The 24,328-nt window shown below is 43.4% G+C and overlaps 1 protein-coding gene and 1 non-coding gene across 3 annotated transcripts in view; one reads left to right on the plus strand and one right to left on the minus strand.

Moving 5' to 3' along the window:
* Window positions 1-1,558: 1,558 nt before the first annotated feature.
* The window catches only part of fgd5a (FYVE, RhoGEF and PH domain containing 5a), a 42,949-nt gene continuing 20,179 nt past the window's right edge, over window positions 1,559-24,328 (minus strand). Inside the window, exons 8-22 of one of the 2 annotated variants that reach the window (XM_033966288.2) lie at window positions 19,376-19,466; window positions 18,587-18,637; window positions 18,354-18,412; window positions 17,313-17,384; window positions 16,186-16,254; window positions 10,358-10,441; window positions 10,193-10,272; window positions 9,984-10,080; window positions 9,762-9,899; window positions 9,498-9,600; window positions 9,279-9,415; window positions 8,847-8,948; window positions 8,418-8,572; window positions 7,774-8,098; window positions 1,559-2,140 (exon numbers count right to left, since the gene is read on the minus strand). In XM_033966288.2, the coding sequence (XP_033822179.1) occupies window positions 8,062-8,098; window positions 8,418-8,572; window positions 8,847-8,948; window positions 9,279-9,415; window positions 9,498-9,600; window positions 9,762-9,899; window positions 9,984-10,080; window positions 10,193-10,272; window positions 10,358-10,441; window positions 16,186-16,254; window positions 17,313-17,384; window positions 18,354-18,412; window positions 18,587-18,637; window positions 19,376-19,466 (1,275 nt within the window). In that variant the 3' untranslated portion in view covers window positions 1,559-2,140; window positions 7,774-8,061. Of the gene's footprint in view, window positions 2,141-7,773; window positions 8,099-8,417; window positions 8,573-8,819; window positions 8,949-9,278; window positions 9,416-9,497; window positions 9,601-9,761; window positions 9,900-9,983; window positions 10,081-10,192; window positions 10,273-10,357; window positions 10,442-16,185; window positions 16,255-17,312; window positions 17,385-18,353; window positions 18,413-18,586; window positions 18,638-19,375; window positions 19,467-24,328 lie in introns of both variants that reach the window. The other variant, XM_033966284.2, reaches the window with a different exon arrangement.
* Window positions 10,684-10,755, plus strand: trnae-cuc (transfer RNA glutamic acid (anticodon CUC)). The gene has a single exon. It is a non-coding gene; the product is annotated as a tRNA-Glu (tRNA).

Below are 24,328 nucleotides of genomic sequence, written 5' to 3' on the forward strand. Positions count from 1 at the left end.
GTCACAGCTTGCTCTTAGATGTTTAGTTTTACTTTACATGACAGTTTTTTCTTTAAATTTTCATAAAAAGGGATTGGAGTATTTGAATATGTAACTTTATATTTCGAAAAAGTAAAAAGAAATGAGTACACATGTCACTTTGAATAGCCATGCATGATATTTGACTGTTATATTTGTAATCAGGGATGTAAATGTGGCAATACCTTTGACTATAATAGTACTTTGCGGTTGCGTTATTGCTCTACTTTAGTTTTTTCCATTACATATTCTGAGGTGACATCATAGGACAGAGTAAAATCCCTGAGCAATAATCTGTGAGTTATGCTCTGCTTCCTTTGACCTGCTCTTTGGCCTTTCCACAGATACTGTCAGCGTGCTAACAACTCAACATTCAGGTTCAGCTGGATTAGAGCCCAAGGAAAATCAAAGTTTACAATCTCCATTTACACACAGGGAATTCCACTGTCTTGAAATAGACTATTTGATGACAGTACTCACTTGTTATGTCATGGCACCTTCATGACATAGCAGCAAATGGTTTTTATTTTTGATGTAGAGCCAATAAAACATTCTCTGTTCAGGTCCTATGAATTTGACATTTTGGTAAAACTCGCAGAAAGTCTTAGTTGTTGCAGGTTGAGTTTATCAAAGTTTATATATAAAATCTGTCATTATATTTTTCTTTTGCTATGGATCAGACTTGGACGACTGAGGGATTTACACAGGTACAAGTGAGTACTGTCATCAAATAGTCTATTTCAAGACAGTGGAATTCCCTGTGTGTAAAAGGAGAATGTGAACTTAGATTTTCTTTGGGCTCTAATCCCACTCTCGACGTAAACAACATTGGTTGAGTGATCAGATCCTCTGACCCACAGGTTGACGGTGCGATTCCAGCTCCGAGATATGAATACTGTTGTTGTGTCTTTGGGCGAGACACTTAACCCACCACAACTCCAGTGTCTGCGTACATAGGTGTGTGAATGTGTGTGTGAATGGGTGAGTAGTGTCTTGATGTAAAGTGCTTTGAGTGCCTTGAAGGTAGAAAAGCGGTAAATATGATAAAAATGTAACCGTTTACCTTTGGTATTCTTTCTCACATTAACCTATTGCTTATTTAGCATCACTAACTCACCCAATGCATAGTTCATTTTGTCTTTTGAAGGTTTTTTTTTCATTATCCCTCAGGAGATACACATGTAAAATGGAACTATTCTTTCATTGGAGGTAAGATGACCAAAGAAGACCAAATGGTGGTACCAGGAAGTGCATGTACTATAAGGTTCGAAGGAAATGACAGCTTCCTCAGATTTTTATGCATTTCTCACTTCTTCTTCTCTCTTTCAGAAACGTATCAGGTCATTTCTGCTCATGGGATGGCGTAATTAGAGCAACCCCAATCTTCTGTTCTATGTCCCAACTGACATACAATCATTAACAATAGGGTATTGAGTATAGACAATGTTGACTTCAGAATTAATTTGCTTAATTGCTTAGATAAATCTAGGAGTGAGATGAAACTGTGAAGAAAATCAAAACAGTAGGTCAGAGTCTCTCTGAAAGATGTTTATTTTATATGCATATATACATAAACATTTATATTTACAGTGCATGGTATGCTAGAGAGGTACAATCCATTATAACACTTTTAAGAGTGGCTCATAAAAGACATTACACAGTGAAAGAGTTCACAAAGGTCTTTAGTGAAGCGTGTTGAGTGTTCTTTCTTTGCAGATTTCTGGCTCTCTGAACAATTAAAGGGAATAAGACTGATGACATGAGCAGCTCATATGCACCAACATTCACAAACAGCAGAACATGTTACATTCTGCATTTACAGCATCTGTAAAATGGAACATATTAAACTGATGATTTATACATGTTCAGCAAAACCAGAGTACAGTACTTTGATAACATAACAATAAAGTCTCAGTCTATGTAATAAGGGGAACTATTTTGGCACTTCAGAAAATATTGACAAGTAAATATGAGGCATTATATCTGACAGTGGACTTCACCAGAAATGTTCCCTGTTGCATTGTGTAATCGTTTTGTTAATTGTAGACAACACTATTAATGATATCTTTACTTAAATATCTGCAGTGTATTAGAAAATATGAATCTTCAAAAACTGTAGATACTTTGTACATGTCATGATGTCAGTTTCCCTGTCCTCCCGTGCTCTCTTCCCCTCCCCTACCTGTGTGTCTGGAGCTGGGTGGAGTGCCTGACTCCTCCCGTGCACACCTGGGGTGCATCAGCCTAATCACCACCACCTGCTGCTGAGTACAAGAAGGCTTGGCAGTCTACACTCGGTGCCAGACCGTCCGCGTGTAAAACGTGAATGTTTCTTGCTAAGCTTTGTTATATGGTACTTTCCGGCAAATGCTCATTTGGATTTATGCACCCTCCAGATTCCTGCCTCTACTCGCCCAGCTCCTGCCGCCACGTTCCAGTCCCGGTATCGCTTCCAGCTCGTCTTGTCTCCTGCTCGTCTCGTCTCCTGCTCGTCTCGTCTCCTGCTCGTCTCGTCTCCTGCTCGTCTCGTCTCCTGTCCGGTCCTGGTCTCTGGTTTGTCACCCGCTCCCCGCTCTGGTCTTCGTCTGATCCGCCTGCCCTGGTACCGCACCTGCTTCTATCCCCGTCCTGGTCCTGTCCTGCCCGCCTCTACCTGCACCGCACCCGCCTGACCCGTCTCCCGCTCCCCGGTTCCTGTACCTGCTCTTGTGACCTGTTTAAAGACTGCATTTTCACCGCTGTAAATAAACACTGTTAAAACTGCTCTGGTCTGCATCCTTTGGTCCTATCCGCACCGTTACGACAGAACGGTCTGGCCACTATGGACCAAGCAGGCTCAGATCCGGACCAGACGCGCCGCCTCACGCACTCTCACCCCGAGGCGGTGCTGGGTCAGCATGAACAATCCATTCGGACTCTATTGGAGCTAAATCAGACATTGTCCCAGCAGGTGGCACAGCTTAACCACCAGGTGGCCGCGCTCCTCGTCACCCCGCCTGCTGCAGCCGGAGCGCCGCCACGCCTCCCGGAGCCGAGAGGCACGGATCCGGAGCCGTATGCTGGACAACCTCACCTCTGTCGCGGATTCCTGTTCCAGTGCGAGTTCATGTTCCAGCAATGCCCTTCTCGTTTCAGCTCGGGGGCCACCAAGATCCGATATATATGTGGATTACTCCGGGGCAGAGCTCTCCAGTGGGCAGAGGCGCGCCTAATGAAGACGTCTGTGGATAGCCTGGATTTTAATGAATTTGTGTCCACGTTTAAGCTGGTGTTTGACCACCCGCACTACCAGGACAATGCTGCCTCCCGGTTATTGACTCTCAGCCAGGGCTCCAGGACGGTAGCGGATTATTCCATTGAATTCTGGACACATGCGGCGGAGCTGGACTGGACGGACAGCGCGCTGCGGGCTGTGTTTGTGCGGGGCCTGAACGAGACTTTGAAAGATGAATTGGTTTCCCGGGACGAACCCCCCGACCTGCGGACCCTCATCTCCCTCACTCACCGTATAGACAACCGCCTACGGGCTCGTCGCCGAGAGAGACGCCGGTCACCGGTCCCGCCGGAGCCACGCGCTGCCCCGCCTCCGCCGGATGAGCCCATGCAACTCGACAGGACCCTTGTGTCGGCCGAGGAGCGTCAACGGAGGCGTCGTCTGGCCGGGGCTTGCCTCTACTGCGGTGAGCGCGGACATTATGTGGTCACTTGCCCAGTTCGGCCAAAAGGGGGGGCCCACCAGTAGCACTGGGAGTACTGGTGGGCGAGCAACACATCCTGGACTCTTCTAATAGACTGCGGCTCAGCGCCACCCTGTGCGTTCGCACAGAGACCTTATGCGTTTCCGCCCTTATCGACTCCGGGGCTGAGAGGGACTTTATTGATGCCCAAGTCGCGGAGCAGCTCGGGGTCTACCTGGAGCCCCTCGAACGCCCCTTAAATGCCCAGGGGCTCAATGGACGTTTTCTGGGGCACATCACTCACATCACAGAACCTGTCACCGTGATTCTGTCCGGCAACCACCAAGAGAACCGTCAGTTTCATGTCCTGTCCTCCTCCGCTTCTCCTCTGGTCCTTGGTTACCCCTGGCTACGCGCCCACAACCCTGTTTTCGATTGGGCCAGGGGCGGAGTTTCGGGCTGGAGTCCCGATTGCCACGCCAAGTGCCTTCGGTCCGCCCTCCCTCCGGCCGGGAGGTCCGTTCCTGTCGCTGATCCGTCCCCAGACACCCCCAATCTGTCCTCGGTGCCTGCTGAATATCACGACCTGGGGGAGGTTTTTAGCAAGAGCAAGGCCCTCTCTTTACCGCCCCACCGTCCATATGACTGCGCCATTGACCTCCTGCCGGGTGCCCCACTACCATCTAGCAGGCTATATAACCTGTCTAAACCTGAACGCGAGTCAATGGAGGACTATATCCGTGGGTCCCTGGCTGCCGGAATCATCCGCCCGTCCACTTCACCCGTGGGAGCGGGGTTCTTCTTTGTGGCTAAGAAGGACAAATCCCTGCGGCCTTGCATTGATTACCGGGGTCTGAACAATATAACTGTAAAGAATAAATACCCGCTTCCCTTACTGGACTCGGCATTTACGCCCCTCCACGGTGCGACCATCTTCTCAAAGTTGGATTTGCGGAATGCGTACCACCTGGTGCGCATCAGGGAGGGAGACGAATGGAAGACGGCCTTCAAGACACCCCTGGGACATTTCGAATACTTGGTTATGCCCTTCGGTCTCACCAACGCCCCTGCCGTATTCCAAGCCCTCATCAACGATGTGCTCCGTGATTTCCTTAACCGATTCGTCTTTGTTTACTTGGATGACATCTTGATTTTCTCGCGGTCCCCCCAGGAGCATCATCAGCACGTTCGCCAGGTTCTCCAGCGCCTCCTCGAGAATAAACTGTTCGTGAAAGCTGAGAAATGCGAGTTTCACGCAGAGGAGGTCAGCTTTTTGGGCTTCATTGTGGGGCGGGGCCAAGTAAGAGCTGACCCTGAAAAGATCCAGGCTGTCACTGAGTGGCCCGTTCCTACCAGCCGGAGACAGCTCCAGAGATTTATCGGCTTTGCCAATTTTTATAGACGTTTCATCCGGGATTTTAGTAGGGTTATCTCGCCCTTAACTAAACTCACCTCTCCTGCTTTGCCGTTTGCCTGGTCTCCTGAGGCGCAGACAGCCTTCGAGAAGCTTAAGAGACTATTTACCTCCGCTCCCATCCTGCACCAGCCCGACCCTTCACGGCAATTCATCGTGGAGGTCGACGCCTCCGACTCGGGAGTGGGGGCCGTGCTTTCGCAGAGGTTCGACCCCCACAACCGCCTCTGTCCCTGCGCCTTCTTTTCCCGGCGATTGTCCTCGGCCGAGGTCAATTATGACGTGGGGGATCGGGAGCTCCTTGCCGTAAAGCTGGCCTTGGAGGAGTGGCGCCACTGGCTCGAAGGGGCGGAGCAACCATTCATCGTCTGGACCGACCATAAAAACTTGGAGTACATCCAGTCCGCCAGGCGCCTCAATCCCCGTCAAGCTCGTTGGTCCCTCTTCTTCAGCCGCTTCAACTTTCTCCTCACCTACCGCCCCGGATCTCGGAACGTCAAACCCGATGCCCTCTCCCGCCAGTTCGCCCTGGAGGATAGCCCGGTCACCGCAGAAACAATTATTCCCTCCTCGTGTGTGGTGGCCGCGGTCCATTGGGATATCGAGGACTCCGTCCGAGAGGCCCAGACCAACGACCCCGACCCAGGTAACGGCCCTCCAGGTAAACTGTTTGTTCCCGATTCTGTCCGGTCTCAGGTGCTCCAGTGGGTCCATGCCTCCCGTTTCGCCTGCCATCCTGGTGCCGGTCGCTCTCTCTCCCTCCTCAGGAGACGCTTCTGGTGGCCCACGATGGACACAGACACCCGGGCTTATGTCGCCGCCTGCCAGGTATGTGCTCGGGCCAAGGCCTCCCACTCACCCCCTTCTGGTCTCTTGCATCCTCTCCCAGTTCCTCGTCGCCCTTGGTCCCACATCGCCTTGGACTTCGTGACGGGCCTTCCCCCTTCCCAGGGGAACACGGTGGTTCTCACCATTGTGGACCGCTTCTCCAAGGCCGCCCATTTCGTTGCCCTGCCTAAGCTCCCCACAGCCAAAGAAACTGCCGACCAGCTGACCAGTCATGTCTTCCGACTCCACGGCATCCCGGTGGACATCGTGTCCGACAGAGGGACCCAATTCACCTCTCAGGTATGGCGGTCTTTCTGCGACGGTTTGGGGGCCACGGTTAGCCTCACGTCCGGGTTCCATCCACAATCTAATGGGCAGACGGAGCGGGCCAACCAAGACCTGGAGTCGGCCCTACGGTGCACAGCCTCCGCCAACCCCGCGACCTGGAGTACTCACCTGCCCTGGATAGAGTATGCTCACAACTCCCTCGTGAGTTCCGCCACTGGTATGTCCCCCTTCGAGGCATCGCTGGGATATCAACCCCCTCTCTTTCCCACGGAGGAGAGGGACCTCGCCGTCCCGTCTGTTCAGCGCCATCTCCAGCGCTGTCGCCGGATCTGGAAGAAGGCCAGGGCGGCCCTTCTTCGGGCTGGAGCGCGCACTAAGGCGACGGCCGATCGCCACCGTGTCCCGGCGCCCGTATACCAACCTGGCCAGATGGTTTGGCTCTCCGCCAAGACGGTCCCGCTGAAGACGGACTCCCGTAAGCTGTCCCCCCGATTCCTGGGACCGTTTAAGATCATGAGGATCATAAATCCATCGGCGGTGCGCCTCCAGTTACCCCCGTCTCTCCGGATTCATCCGACCTTTCACGTCTCCCAGGTTAAACCAGTCCGGACCAGCGACCTGTGCCCTCCGGCCGATCCCCCACCGCCCGCCCGAGTCATTGACGGCCACCCGGCGTTCACCGTCCGCCGCCTGATTGACGTTCGTCGCCGTGGTAGGGGCCTCCAGTACCTCGTCGATTGGGAGGGTTACGGTCCGGAGGAGCGATCCTGGGTGCCCAGGGCACGCATTCTGGACCCCGACATGGTGAGAGACTTCCACCGCGCTCATCCTGACAAGCCTGGGGGTCCACCAGGAGGTGGACCTTAGGGGGGGGGTACTGTCATGATGTCAGTTTCCCTGTCCTCCCGTGCTCTCTTCCCCTCCCCTACCTGTGTGTCTGGAGCTGGGTGGAGTGCCTGACTCCTCCCGTGCACACCTGGGGTGCATCAGCCTAATCACCACCACCTGCTGCTGAGTACAAGAAGGCTTGGCAGTCTACACTCGGTGCCAGACCGTCCGCGTGTAAAACGTGAATGTTTCTTGCTAAGCTTTGTTATATGGTACTTTCCGGCAAATGCTCATTTGGATTTATGCACCCTCCAGATTCCTGCCTCTACTCGCCCAGCTCCTGCCGCCACGTTCCAGTCCCGGTATCGCTTCCAGCTCGTCTTGTCTCCTGCTCGTCTCGTCTCCTGCTCGTCTCGTCTCCTGCTCGTCTCGTCTCCTGCTCGTCTCGTCTCCTGTCCGGTCCTGGTCTCTGGTTTGTCACCCGCTCCCCGCTCTGGTCTTCGTCTGATCCGCCTGCCCTGGTACCGCACCTGCTTCTATCCCCGTCCTGGTCCTGTCCTGCCCGCCTCTACCTGCACCGCACCCGCCTGACCCGTCTCCCGCTCCCCGGTTCCTGTACCTGCTCTTGTGACCTGTTTAAAGACTGCATTTTCACCGCTGTAAATAAACACTGTTAAAACTGCTCTGGTCTGCATCCTTTGGTCCTATCCGCACCGTTACGACAGTACATCTTAAAATGGTTGCAAATAATTTCCCTTTAAAGCTACAAATGTATTTTTGCAGTCAGGAGTCCTGTTAAATATAGAAATTGTTTTCACACATTTTTTTAGGAGTTAAAAGATGTAAAAAATGTACAGCGACAGAAGAATCCGAGTTTATTTGATTTGCGAGGGCTACTGGTTCCTCACAGCTGCCCAGAGTGGCTTGAATACAGCTTGAATACTCTCTCCTCTGCCACAACATAAAAAACATGGCGTCCTCTTGTGGCAGCAGTGCAGAAAGCAAGTGCTATAAAACTGTAGCCTCCTCTATAGCATTGACCCATCTAAAAAAATAAGAGCACATAAGAAATCATCAGTTCACTGCCATATGAGATAATTATAATATTAACAAACCTAAGAGACTTGACGAAATACATTAACAGATTGTTTTTGTTTGTACTTAGCATACTGTATTGGTGAAATATTATGAACACATCAGTTGTCACATGCAGAAGGAACCACATATATCCCCTGTGGTCTAGTGGTCAGAATTCAGCACTCTCACCGCCACAGCTCGGGTTCGGTCAGGGTTGGGTTTTTGTAAGTCTCTATCAACAATATAAATAAAAACTGCACTTATGGACAAATATTGTATTTGCTGACCTGCGTGCTGTGTGCTGGTCATCTGCCCTAAAGGTATAGTACAGTGTCTTCTTGTGGTACAGATGAAAGACATTACTGCTTTCCTCTCCATCTGCTCGCTCGGTCAGTTTGACAGTGAAGCCCTGCAGAGGGAGACTTTCTGAAGCCACTTTATCCTGAGGGAGATAAAGCACCTGCATTAGTATAAGTTCTACTTGTAATGCCAAACAATACTGCATGATATACAAATAAGAGTCATCCCACAAACAGGGACTTTTCACAGTAAGGAGAAAGATCACAGAGAGTCCCTGCCCAAGAGGAAAGTATAAAGACCTGAGATAAAATGTGCTCTAAAGAGACATAATGAAGGAGGAGAGAGCGAGTGTGAGCCTGGGGCTGGTGGGAGACTCTGTGCCCCCTCACCTCACGGGCTGTGAAGGTGTAGAGCACCTTGTCTTTGAGGAGGAACCATAGACGCTTCCACTTCCTCTTGCTTTTCTTTCTGCGCTGCAAGCTTCCACTCATAGTGGAGCCCTCAGCCCCAAGGGACATCTGAAATGCAGATTTCATAAAATAAATGTCTTAGTATGGAAACAGTCTTCTTAATATTCTAATATAAATGCACCATAAACACTGTGGATCTGGAGTGACACTTGGTGACACCTGTGTGTCACCTCCTCACAATATTAGTTGCATAAATGAGAAGTTTTCTACAACAGAGTTGTACAGTGAGCTGGTGGTTAGGCAGATTTTTTTTTTATGGGAAAAAAAAAATATATATATATATTAATTGATGCTCACAGCAGAGCTGGGTTGGGTCTGTCTTGCTTGTAGCTGACTGTATTTGAAAATTGAAGGAAAACGCGTGACAAAAAGAGGTACCTGGTTGAGAGATATGGTGCTCTTTCTGCTCTTCCACAGACTGGGAGGCTGTAGACTCTGAAAGACGGCAGACAGTGGACGACTAGCGCGCTGAGTGCGAGGGCTCGAGTTTCCACATGCTCCAGACACATTTCCTCCTACATTCAAGTCAGCACATACAGTATATCAAGTAGACCACATATATTCTTTTATTAAAACAATTACAATGACCACGCCTACCTCTTTTCCTGAGCTCCATATAGCAGTGGTCGCACACTTTGGCCATTCGGTCCTTGAGGTACTTGAGAGGGTATCTGTTACGGGAACAGGCGCGGCACACCACCTGTAGAGGAAAAAACAAAGGAGTTTCATTTACTGTATTATGTGTAAAAATGTACATGGAAACACAGAATTATAATGAACGTATTATGAGATTAATGTGTGTAACTTGAAAGTACAAGGAAAACTTTTAAGAATGGCATGAAATGGACAAGTATGAGTGACCTTGCCACAGGCATTGCAGTGGTGTCTCCGCAGTGTGAGGCTGAAGTCAGAGGTACAGTTCATGCACATCATTACATGGGACACAGGCACCAAAACAGGAGCCGCTTCTCCCAGAGCCATCCACAGCTTTTCTCGAGCCTTTAAAGATTTAAAACAAATACCATTGTGGATGTCCCTCTCATTTGCATTATAGATTTCTTTACAATAAAGTGTTCTTCTCACCTCACTGCAGGGTCCTCCAAATGTACACAGACCGGCTGCATGATCGGCTATGGCCCGACTGAGTGTATGAAACCAGTCCTCTCTCTCACCAATGGAGCTGGAAAAAGTTGAAATCAGAAGAATGTTACAGTGCTGTTTTATAAATATTATGTTTTGTTCTTCTTCTTTTACTTCTTCTTCTTTTTTTTTGTTAAAATCATTTCCACTACCTGGCAGACAGTGTTATGGTTATGTCCGACACCTCAATCCTTAGACAGTTCTGCACATTGTCCAGTGCTGGTTTACTGACCTGTTTGAATGATAACACAAACACATGATATCATTTACTCCAAAAAAAACACCACTTTGATAAAAGAAGACATGAAATTATTTACCTTCATTCCTGAAAGTGACAAAGTGTTCTTGAGCCTGTATTTACCGTCTTGCTGAGGGTAAGTATACAGCATGATATCATTCATCTGAAAAAAGAAAAATGTACAGAAATGTTACTATCGCATTCATCCCGCTGCCTGCTCTCTCGACCTGCCTGGACACAGAAGCCTGTTTTCACAACTATGGCCATGGACACAACAGCTGTGAAATAACAGGTTTATACTGCACCCTAGTGGTTGTTATATGCCACACGTTGCTATCTAGACACCATTTGTCACAGGATGGGGCATCCCTTGGCCAACCATGTAGTAACATATGTCATGTCAGGTCCCTGGTGGTCTAGTGGTTAGGATTCGGCGCTCTCACCGCCGCGGCCCGGGTTCGATTCCCGGTCAGGGAACAACGTTTTGCTATTATTGATTTTATAAATAGGCCTAATAATAAATAAATAAATTCCGACCAACTGTTGTTGTTAAAGTGTGCACAACATATACTGAAAGACTATCTTCCCCTTCAACAATCACAACATTGCACTAATTATACTTTTCAAAAGTTTTTTACATTAGGCACAAGTAGGCTTTTGAACGTGAGCACCCATAATATTCCACAAGATGGCGATATTGGTCTGAGAGAAAAAGAGCAAATCCTGACTTAGGTTTATGAAGCTCACTGCTTCACTGGTTTCCTTTCACACATTCATGTGAGCTGTCTGCACCAGACGTTTCCCATATGTACACAGAACAAAACAAGGCATTAAACGTGTTTATTTGCTTGTCAGACCAAAAGTATTATAAGTCTTTAAACATACAGAGGGGCTATTGTGTTATGTGAGACATTTCTTTTTTTTCAAAAACAAAAGAAATGACATCATTGGTCACACCTAAAGTGTGTGCTCTAAACATCCGCTGGGTCATAAAGACAGCATCCAGGAATTCTCCACCCTGCTCCGGGTCCAGCTCCCTCGTTCTCTGGGCTTCTCAGGCCAGGGTGCGACCGGGGCCTTCACCACCACAACAACACAAACAGATCACACACACACACACATAGCTTTACTGGAGACTAAACGTGAACTGAACCATAACCTCTGCAGCAACCACAGCTATTCCACTCCACCCAAAGCTACTCATTTACTCAGGATTCTGTCCTCAAAAACCACACTGAGTTCAAACAAATGCACTGTAAGATCCTCCTTGACTGAGCATAGGCCCCCACAGTCCCATGGCAAAAAAGCAATTTTTGGACAATTCCCTCAAGATGCACTATTGCAAGATGCACTCCTTATATTCTAATTCATCATCCTCATTTCATCAGCACCTTCTCTTACTCTGAGCACAGACAAGTGTATTGCGCTTCTGTCTGTCACATTATAGACTTAGAGCGCTCATCTTTGGAGTGTCTTCTATAAAGGCCCATAAATAACAGTTGACCCAGCGAAGACTTCCACTCCATGGGACCAAATAACTGTAATAGCCTCCAAGTATCAGCCAGCTAACCCTCCAAGCTATTGCTCAACTGGGATCTTCAGAGACTGGGAGAGATAAAACAGAGCCAAGTGTTCAACTGTGCAACATATGGGCTAATAATCATATTTTATTGTAACAGCTTAGCAGATACCACACAAGCGTAAAATTATATGTAAGCTAACGCAAACACAGCTCAAGCCCAGGTCTATGTGTAGAAAGTGACAGAAAGTGTAAAATGTCTATATGAAGAGCAATTTATGAATAGCCAAAGACACACCTGAGACACACATGAGACACACATAAGACACACATAAGACACACGAGACACACATGAGACACATGAGACACACATGAGACAAACATGAGACACACATGAGACACATGACACACACATGAGACACACATGAGACAAACATGAGACACACATGAGACAAACATGAGACACACATGAAACAAACATGAGAGACACATGAGACACATGAGACACACATGAGACATATGAGACACACCTGAGACACACATGAGACACACATGAGACACACATAAGACACACGAGACACACATGAGACACATGAGACACACATGAGACACATGAGACACACATGAGACAAACATGAGACACACATGAGACAAACATGAGACACACATGAGACACACATGAGACACACATGAGACATATGAGACACACCTGAGACACACATGAGACACACATAAGACACACATAAGACACACGAGACACACATGAGACACATGAGACACACATGAGACAAACATGAGACACACATGAGACACATGACACACACATGAGACACACATGAGACAAACATGAGACACACATGAGACAAACATGAGACACACATGAAACAAACATGAGAGACACATGAGACACATGAGACACACATGAGACATATGAGACACACCTGAGACACACATGAGACACACATGAGACACACATAAGACACACGAGACACACATGAGACACATGAGACACACATGAGACACATGAGACACACATGAGACAAACATGAGACACACATGAGACAAACATGAGACACACATGAGACACACATGAGACACACATGAGACATATGAGACACACCTGAGACACACATGAGACACACATAAGACACACGAGACACACATGAGACACATGAGACACACATAAGACACACGAGACACACATGAGACACATGAGACACACATGAGACACACATGAGACAAACATGAGACACACATGAGACAAACATGAGACACACATGAGACACATGAGACACACATGAGACACACATGAGACACACATGAGACATATGAGACACACCTGAGACACACATGAGACACACATAAGACACATGAGACACACATGAGACACAGATAAGACACACATGAGACACACATGATACACATGAGACACACATGAGACAAACATGAGACACACATGAGACACATGAGACACACATAAGACACATGAGACACACATGAGACATATGAGACACACCTGAGACACACATGAGACACACATGAGGCACACATGAGACACACATGAGACACACATAAGACACACATGAGGCACACATGAGACACATGAGACACACCTGAGACACACATGAGACACACATAAGACACATGAGACACACATGAGACACACATGAGACACACATGAGACCCACATGAGACACACATGAGACACATGAGACACACATGAGACACAGATAAGACACACATGAGACACACAAGAGACAGATGATGTTCCAGCTTCTCTACTGGCAGTGTTGGGGGAGTTACTTTGAAAACGTAATTAGTTACTCCTTACTAGTTACCTATTAAAAATGTAATATGTAATACTACGTACTTACTGCCTCAAGAAAGCAACTGGGATTACATTATTTGTAGCATTACATACATTAATCAAATATGTGATTTTATGTTATATTTAAGACATTTATATAAAGGTAAACAACAAATTATTATTATTTTTTTTTAAACTGGTCCAAATGGCATCACACCAACAATAGAAATGGTTAACATCTCCAGAGCCCCGCTACAAGCTGATTATCTCTGTCTAACTGACACACCCATGTCTGTGGGTTATTAAGTAAATAAGTATTTTGTAAGTATATATAAATATAAGTATTTTTACAGTAATGTGTTACACTACAAAGTTGCTTAAAAATGTAATGTTTACTGTATTTAAGATTTTAGTGTTAAATTTCATGAACATTACCTGTTCGTGTCCCAGATACAAGGCAGACACGTTCAAATGAAACATATCTCCTGATTGTCACCATTGTAATATTGATTTATTCTTAAGTACAAAAACATTGAATGATGTCTAAGATGTTTATTTTAAAATTTGATGTTTTGGTTGTCAAGATGATTATCAAATCAGAAAGCAGAACGAGTCCCACACTTCGACTTGCCAGACCCTATAACTAAAACCAGTAAGAAGAAAAAGTCTAAAATGACCCACTGATCTGAATCGTCACTACCTCAACTCCAGCACCTGCAGTCAAACATGAATCATCTGCAGCTCAGTGAGAGAAGTTTGGAAGTTCTGAGGCACGTACATGGCCTGTTCACACACAGAGTTAGAAACGTCAGTCCTTTATGCAGGTTAAGACACTGGCAACTAGGGGTGTCTAAATATCAAATATCAACAAATAGTATTGTGTACTGGTAATTTGATGATGCTACAATTTTGTTAATTATTTAGAGGAAGGAAACTTGTTTATGCAACAAGTTTGAATTATTCACTGTTTTGAGAATTAAAATGGGTGTGTTTCATATTAACTTTGCACAGGTAGTGGTTTAACACAGAATTTTTGTACCACAGCCATGATTTAGGAGTTATGATGTGACCCTTTAGAGCAGTTAAGTTAAATGTTGAGTTTGTGTAAGATATGGATGAATAATCCAGTGCAATAATTGAATGTATTATCCTTCTTATTTTTTTATTTTAACTTAATTGTTTAATTGTTTTCAGTGGGACAGTGTAGATTAATAAACTTTAAAACAATGTCAATGTACCATAACATTCATATAAAAGACAGCTTGCTAAAATACAAATACAAGCTGCATTCAAATAAACAGTTACATATTTACATGGTCATAAGATTAAGAGAAAGACAAAAATACGCTAACTTTCATAAAATACATGTTTGTTTGTTTGTTGGGTTTTGTTTTGTTTTGTAAAAATGGGGTTACGTCTTTATTTTTTCTGAATCGTGTCATATCGTTTTGAAATATACCGTATCGGATTGTACTGAATCGAAAAATGATACCTAGCCCTACTGGCAGGTTCTGTTGTAATTGTTGTAATTTTTTTAAACAGTAAGCGCACAGGCTACAGTTTCTTTAAAACACAGCTTAATCTGTTATGCACTTTTAAATCACACCTGTGCTGTACCTTCTACTTCTTTAGTTCACTTTACATTGAACACTACACCTCCTCCCAGCATTCAACAGGGTGCCTGGCCTTCACTTTGCTGTCACTCCCCTCCCAATACACAGGAAGCCAGCATCCACTGACCCACACCAAACATCCTGTGAGGAAGTGGGGCCCTGGAAAACAAATCCTGGGAGGAGAGAGCAGAGGGGCTGGCCGTGCAGGCTGACGGGTGCGGTGCCTGGTGGAGACCTTGGCCCTGTGCCCCTTCGCAACCTCCACTACCTCCCAGACTGACCCACACCCAACATTCTCTCATGTTTTCAAAGTTGCAACACCAGGTATTTTCTGTTGCACCGCACTAATGCAAAAAGAATACATATTTTATAGTGTAAATGAATCAATTTCCTTATTTACAGATACATAGTAAAATAGGACTGCTATGTATTGTCTCCATCTAATTATAAAATGCTTTTAATCAGCAGCGAACCAGGAAGCAATATTGGTGTGTTTTTAGCATGCTAGTTGCTGTTAGCAGTAGTGTGTCGGCAATAGTACGCTCTGGTCTATGAAAGTTGTGAAACGCGCTTTTAAACTAAATAATTAGGATGAATGCATAGGAAAGTGAAGGACAAGCACCTTTAATTAAAAATAAATGCATAAAATGTTTAGTGCAACCACTGAAAATGACACTTTTTTTAACTTTCCCAAATGACTAGTAGAAGAAGTGAACTGCATTTTAACAAATTATCTTGTAAATTATCACTTTGAGGTTGCCGGATAACTGTCTGGCACCTCAACAGAAACACAGGATAGAAACGTATTCAAACACGCAAAATGTGACGATCACACAAATTAGAAGGTGTTAATTAGCAGTACATGCTATTTCCAGCAGTTATCTCCGTTATTCTGCTTTAAATCTTCCTCTGAGTTCTAACAAATGAATTAAAACAAAAATAGAGTCTTAAGTTGAGTCCTGACTTACCAGAAACAGGTGCCGTGGCTGTCTGCTTTTCCTTGAAACTTTCATAAGAGTTCCTTCTTTGACGAACATCTGTCAAAAGAAAAGACATTAAGTGTGTTAACAGAATTCTTTCATTTTCAAGGGGAGATCCTTAACTGCAGCTGTGTAACTCTATAAAGTTACAAATATGATCCATAGTAAAAGAAAAAATTTAATCTGTCAACTGGACTAAAAGTTGCCTACAGAGAAAATGTTTCGCTGCTCATCGAAGCCGCTTAAGTTTTTGTCAGCGGAACATTTTACAGATTTGAATTTTTCTTTTACTTTAAGGTTGTGATTAGAATAGAACAAAAACACTTCATTTTTATAAATTAATATAGCTTGTGAATGCACTCCCAGCTACTTTGCTTATTGGACCAGTTTTGATGGGTCATGGTACCACTAAAAACACTTCATCTGTCATTCTAGTCTGAGAGTTAGATGCAACAACACATTTTAATCTGGGTATATTTACATGACCACTAAAAATCACATATTAGACCAATGACTTCATTAATATGAATCAACATAGTATAGTTAAGAGACACTAGGGTTTAACAGGGTTAATGCCTGAAGTGGATGATGTACTCAATATTTTTATTTAAGTAAAAGTACAGATACAGAGGCAAAAGATTACCCAAGTAAAAGTAAGAGTATCACATGAAACAATCTAATTAAGTAAAAGTATTTACGTACCCATTAAAAATGTACTTTAAGTGTAAAAAGTAAATGTATTTCACACAAGTGTCGTTAATTTGTGTTAAATGGGTCAACAGCCACAATATGAATCAACTTATTATGAATATTGTGTATTTAGTTTTGTTTGTTCAAGGTTGAAGTTTGAACTTGGAACATTTAGACAGGATGTTACTTCATACATGGTAAAAATAACCCCTCAAATCATATAAAAAGTACTTTATACTCATGTCTAATTAAAAAATACAATGGAGTAGAAAGTACAGATACCTGCTCTCAAATATAGTAAAGTAAAAGTAAAAAGTATGCACTGTAAAAGTTACTTAAGTAAAGTACATATACCTAAAAATTCTACTTTACTGCTTTTACACTGTTACCCTCCACCACAGGTTAATACAGTGACTGTCGCTTACCCTTCCCGGTTTCAGCAGGTCCCTTTTGCCTTTTACACTGAACTCAATATGGACCAGGCGCAGCAGATTCTCCTGGTGAGACAGAGCACAGCGCTCATACACAGACAACAATTGAAAGTGCCTCGTTTGTTAGTGAATGAGATGAAGGTTTCCAGATAAAGACGTGACAGTGAGGAATGAAAGACAGCAGAGATACAGAGATGCTGTGTTTTCAATCTCTGTCTGTCTGGTTGTCAGGGCCTGTGCCGTCCGTGGAGAGCAGCACAGGGGGATCTTGGCAGTGAGAGAGGGTGAGGGAGGAGAGGGAGCCAGGGGGGAGTGTGGGGGAGTGCATTATTTCCACAAGCTGCTGGAGTTTGAGTGGAGTCAGAGGCACACACACCCTTACAGTGCTCCCTTTGTAATGATACACCTGGGACTGTCTGATGACATCAACTCCCCGCCCAGTGCATTAATCAACAAGCTGTGGAGGCCGCAGTGGGAGAGGAACAGAGCTCTCTCCTTCAGTGTGCATCTTATCAAGACAAGGAGGGGGCGCAGCTGTCCGACTTTGACGTGCCTCATTTTAGAAATCTAAAATGAGTACTTCATTGCTAAAAAATGGTGACTTGTCTGAATGAGAATAAATTTAAAACATGTGCAAACATCCCCTCATCATTCTGTCTCATATTTGGCTGTCTGACTAAAATGTCCCCTAATTCAAACGGAAGCTGTTTCTGAAACTTGTGGAGTATAAATAAATGGCTGTAGTGTTTGTGTAACCTTTGACAATCAGTAGTTTTGCCCTTTACAGTTACATTTACTCTAATTATAAGTAGTAACACATTATTCACAGGGAAAATTGAAAGTAAAATTTCAAATGCCACTTACTTTTGTTATGTCTTAAAAGTTCCCATTTAAAACTAAATATCACGGAAATATATTGACCAGAACAATTGATTTGACTGAAAATAAGAGGGTAACAGCCTTCTTTTATAACTGATGTGCTGACAAAAGAGAATAATTGAAGAAAAAATCTAAAAGAATATCTTCCACACTCACCCCCTGTTTGAGATTGTCGTTGGCTTGATCGGCCACCTCAGACACGGTCACCAAGGCAGCTGCGACACAAACACACAAATGGAGAGACTAATTTATGCGCAAGCAAACACTTAAGTCACTCTCTGGCTGTAGCTTAACGACTGGAGTCTGAAGAATGCTTTTAGAGCTTGTGTGACAAAGATGAGAAAGAATTTACTTTTACAAAGAAGAAAGTAATCGATTTGACCGGGTACCTTGAGTGTCTTCATATTCTTTTGAGTCAGGAGAAAGGTTGTTAAGATAATCTGCAAACAACAAAGAAGGCAAGGCAAGTTTTTTATTTTGTATAGCACAATTCCTACATAAAGTCATTCAAAGTGCAAAGAATAACATATGGCAATACACTGGTAATCAGAAATGAAATATAATGTGCTTTTTTTGCAATTACGAAGGCCAATTTTGCATAACATTTTACTGTGACATATATAATAGACACAGTAAAACATGAATACCATAACATGTATATAAATCGGATTGGTTTATGCTAACATATAGTATATATAATGCAAATTAAATAGCCACCTGGATGTTACAAGATGCAGTAGTGTAACCAATTAACTAAAAACTACTAAATACATATGTGGTAAATGCATGAATATATGGTAATTTCCACTTTCAAGCCACTCAAAGCACTTTAAATCGAGAAACTACTCACCCATTCACCCACACATTCATACACCAGTGTACGCAGACACTGGGGGCGAGGTGGGTTAAGTGTCTTGCCCAATGACACAACGACAGCATTCATCTGTGGGAGCTAGAATCGCACCGCCAACCTGTGGGTCAGTGGATCTACCCGCTCAACCAATAACGTATGTCGAGAGCAGTCAGTGGACGAACACTACCATCTGAGTTACTGTCGCTCCTATGCATAAACTAAGGAAGCTAAATGTGTTCCTTTCGATTTTGTTTTGTACACATCTCTTTAGTCTTTCATATGATCGTGAAAAATATACAAACATTACAATTTTGAGTGTGATTACCTGTCAGGAGCATACGATACTGAAGCACTCTCACTATAACCTGCAGCAGCTGGTGTTTCAGTGGGACCTCTGCTTCCTCTGCCTCTCGTCTCTGCAAGCAGCATCAACACACACACTATAATTAATCTATCAGTTTAATTAATGGGTACTTTTGACAATATACCCCTCCGCATGCATGTGTCTTTGTAGCCGTGTCACCTATCTGTGCCTTCAATCACCATCAAGGACTTTCACTGAATAGGGACCGTCAAGTCAAGGTCAAATGTGAACAAGGGAGTAGATATCAGAGTGAGCAACCTTTAAACACCTTTCAGTGCACAAAAATAACCCTATTCACCATTATTCTTCTATTGGTAAGTGAAGAGGTTGTAGACATTAGGCCAATCCAAAAGCCCCCTGGAAAATCAATCAGGGTCTAATTGTCTTTGACAGATTTGTATGACTTGAGGTGAAGAAGAAACTGGGGACTAACTGGTACGTCACTCTGAGTATATCACTTGTATATCTAGCACAGAAATCAAATCCTGTTTCTATTCATTTTTGATTTGAAGTATAAAATTAAAATGAACGGATATATGAACCTTTAGGATTAAACAGCAAGGTAACACGGTTTTACCTTGGCACAAGCAAAAAAATGCGTCTCTAATTCATAGCATTACATGATTGAGGTTATTTAGGCCCCCAAAAGTGCAAATACTCTCTGGACCTATGTACACACAAGGTCTCTCTGATCCAATAAAAGTGCCTTTCATTAGAGCAGCACAGATAGCACCCTGCGGGGAACACCACGCTCATCTTATTTACGACACAATCCCCCCTCACACGGACAGGGCTCAGGCTGTGGCTGTGCTGCAGGAGAAGAGCTGCAGTAGAAGAGACACACATTTATTTAAGCCTGAATTACATGATTAGATTTATTGTGACTAATTTTATCTCATTATGTACAATTGATAGTAATAGACAAGTATTTGTTATTTATTTCAAACTCATCTCAAAATGCAGGAGACTAAACAAAGGTATCTGTCTTTTCACTTGCAATATTCAGATAAAAATAGCCAAAAATTGTTACTATTTTTTTAAAGATACAGTATGTAACTTTCTGGAAATGGCACATTGTCTGCATTTCCAAGGGGAGAAAATGTACACATTGGGACATTTTCCACATTGATAGTTTTATGGAATACAGCAGAATATTATAGGGGAACATTTCCATGGAAACAAGCAGGAGGAGGCCCTCCTCCAGGCCAAATAAGAGTGAGCTTTGTGGGGAGGCAAACTTTACGACATATTGCATAGTTCCACTGCAGCCCTGGTTTGAGCTTCAAATGTACAAAATGATGCATAATTATGTCAATATTTACAATGATTTTAGTTACTATACTATGAAAAAACAGCAGCAACAGTTATCCGGCATTTCCTCCTATGAATAAACTTTCTCTTTTATACAATAACATTACACGGTCCATTGTATACAACTGTCCTCCCTATCAGCACTTTGTTATTAAACTATCTTGGCTCACAAACATCTCTGGGGTTGCCTGTGAATTTCCATGCAATTGACACTTGTTCAGCAGAAGCAGCTTTCTGGGGCTTTGTGCCAGAGATGCTAATACTCCATGTGGTATGTAGGGATGAGTGAGCCAAATGAAGTGAGAGATTACAATTGTTTGTAAAATCAACACAAAAATACACAAAAAAAAAAACATTAGCAGAAACGCCTCACTCCTCTAGCCTGCGTCATGGCCAGTTGATTTGCCGCTTCTGTGGGCAACTGATCTAATTGGGGAGTTGTAAAGGAGACTGCTTGTCTAATTAGCTTGTGTCTGCCTCATTGGCCAGCTACCTTGACAAGAAAGTCACTCCTCTGCACTCTCCCCTCCATCACACCCTGACCAAATGCTGTGTCTTCGCTTGGGCTGCACGCACTAGAGACAGCGTACAAACAGCATGAATATCAATGAAGGTTGGCATAATAAGCCTTTTGTAGAGATTAGATAAAACTAGTCATGTTTATATATGGATCTTTTGCTTTGTATTTTTTCACTCCGTTTCACACACTGAACACACACAAGAAACAACACAGAAGCTTGCCGCGATAGACTTTTGAACTAAAATTATTTGACACAGAACACTTTACTTTAGAATTTAGATTACACAGTATTTTCAATTTTAAACACAATTCAATGCACCTGTTTATTTCCCATGTATTTAAGAAAAACGTATCTTGTTCCAGTGCAGATGTATAATCAGGAAATGCTGGTTATCGTTAGCTTTACCGTCACAGAAAAACTTAATAAATTAATTGCGGTGAATAATTAGGATGCTCGAAATATATAAGGTAAAAGAGAGTTTGGACCACTGCAAAACGTTTAAAATGTTTTTCAAGTTATTAAGACAGTACAAAATCAGGTACAGCACCTTTAATTGAGCAGTATGTAACTTTTTTGAGATAACATTGCTTTGCTCCACAGTATGGCATTAACGTTGTGAATCTCAATAGAAACAAGCTCACTTTGACACCGACTACAAGAGAACATCATCTGTCCTGGTCAACTGTTTTTACACCGTGGCAGAGGAACTTAACGTGTTCTATGCCCAGTTTGACAGGGACAATAAGGATGCTGTTTTGCCCTACCTGCCCTTTGGAGGTAGCCCAGTACCAGCCTTGAGCCTACATGAGATGAAACTTTGCCTGAGCAACATTAACCTGAGGAAAACGACTGGACCAGGCTGGACCTTCTGGATGAAGGTGCAGGTCACTTATGGCCAGAACTACTAGAATGGATAACAGCCTCTACCCCCATACTACAAGTTGAGTCAGAGATCAGATCTGTGGAGATGTGAGCCTGCTAAGAATGCATGTTTTTCAAGATAATATTTGAGCAAAAAAAAAAAAAAAAAAAAAAACCCCAAAAAACTACAAAAATGAAAAAAAAAAGTGGGATGAACTTACTCAAATCTTAACATTGGTCAGGGTGATTAGTTCTCGGACTGGCAATAAAAAATAAAATAAAAAAAAAACCAAAAAAAAAACAAACATAAATAATAATAAATCAATAAAAAATAAATAAAGAAAATAAAAAAAATAAATAATACAATTTAATAAATGAAAAATAAAATAAATAAATAAATAAATAAATAGAAACCCAGTTTCTAGTCCCAGTCACTTAATAACAATCAGTATACAGACAGACATGCCTTGACATAATAATAATTAACATTGGTAGTTAAAAGTGCAAATAGGTTTATACCAAATTTGAAAATGAGCCCAGTGTTTTAGAGAGTGTGGTGAAAAAGAGAGTGACTGTGGAGGGAGAAGGTGTTAATACTGTAAGGACCAAGCACTGATCTGATCACGGGCCGCAGCTACTTCATCACTGTCACGAACACATCCACAATGAGATTACAACCACTTTACTGCACAACTACTACGGCTCAAGGCAAAAGATCAGCCGGAGCAGCAGCAGCGGGAAGTAACAGGGATACTTCTAATGGGTGTATTCTAATGTATATTATAAAATTATGTACTATTTGACTAACTGTAACTGTTTTGGGTTGTTGTGCAGGTGCATATAAAAATAATTAAAAAGCAAATCTATTGAGCTTGGGAGTTTCAGTTGGCCTACTGTTAAACCATTGGAGATTTGCTAAATGCTAAACTTAACAACTAGTTTGAAACTACAGTGTGATAATGTATTTACTAGTAGTGATCCAGCATCTTATAAAGTTGTTCCGTGGTTCTTTTGTTTACTTTTTGATCATATAGTTTATGCAAATGGATGTTTTGCACTACTGCTACAAACAAGGTGGTTTTCTCAAGTAATGGTTGTCTTTAGACATCCAAACCTGAGCTCTGAGCCTACAGAACTTCAATTTTAAAGTCACCTCTAAGCAACACAGCAACAGCATCATTATAATTGCATTGCCATCTATAACTTCAAACAAGATTTACATTCACTTTAGTAAAAGAAAATTTCAAATGTGTCTTTTTCTAACTGGACAAGAAGTTGCAGGAGTGAAGAAGTTTCGCTGCTCATCCATGCCGCTTCGTCTTAGATTTTTAGATTACACTATTACACTAGCACATCAGTGGCATTATTGATTGATAATTGTAGAAGATGTTCTGTTCTCAAGGCTTGAATGCTTTAAAAAAATAGGTTTTCAAATACAACCAACTCCACCCACATCTCTGCCCATCAAGTTCTTTAAAAAATTAACTCAAAAAGGGTTAAAAAAGTGTTCTTTTTTTTTGTTTTTTTATGCCATATTACAACCAGTCCATGTGATTGTTGGTTAATAAATATTATAAAACTCACAGTATGTCTTCTTCACACACACTCATTTAACGCACTAGCGCCTCAGGTACAAAGGTGAGTCGAGAATCACCTCAAATAAGCAACTTCAGTGTAAGGCACAGCGTCTTCTATAACCTCTGCTCTGCCCTGACCCTCTCTCTGCCTCATTACAGCAGAGTCACACACACTGGGTTACTCCCAAGACACAGTTCCCTTACTACAGCATCCATCACTCACTATTTGTAAGTCGCAGTAAGCAATGGTGTGGACAGGACCCTTTAAAGGACCTAATAGACCTCTATGCACATGTAACCTATGCTAATTAGCAGCGTGTTCTTAATGCAGTTCATTGAAGATAGACCCAAAGACAGTTATAAATGTTTGAATTGCAAATAGGGGTTAAGTTTACATAGAGAATATTGTTTTGTTTTTTGTTTTTTTCCCCCCAAATTTCTTGCTAATCCTACAGCTCAACTATTGACATCGTTTCTTCCAAAATTAGATATTTCTGAAGTTTTTTTTGGTTTGTTTTTTTGTGGGGTGGAACGGGGCAGCTGCTATTCCATATTCATGAGCGCACACAGTTGGTGCCTTGTCCATTCACTTTTCTTATCAAACCCGAAACGCCTGGAACCGCTGTGTCGGCCTCTCATAGCAA

The sequence above is a fragment of the Periophthalmus magnuspinnatus genome, chromosome 5 (assembly GCF_009829125.3).
Source record: "Periophthalmus magnuspinnatus isolate fPerMag1 chromosome 5, fPerMag1.2.pri, whole genome shotgun sequence".
NCBI classification, from domain to species: domain Eukaryota; kingdom Metazoa; phylum Chordata; class Actinopteri; order Gobiiformes; family Gobiidae; genus Periophthalmus; species Periophthalmus magnuspinnatus.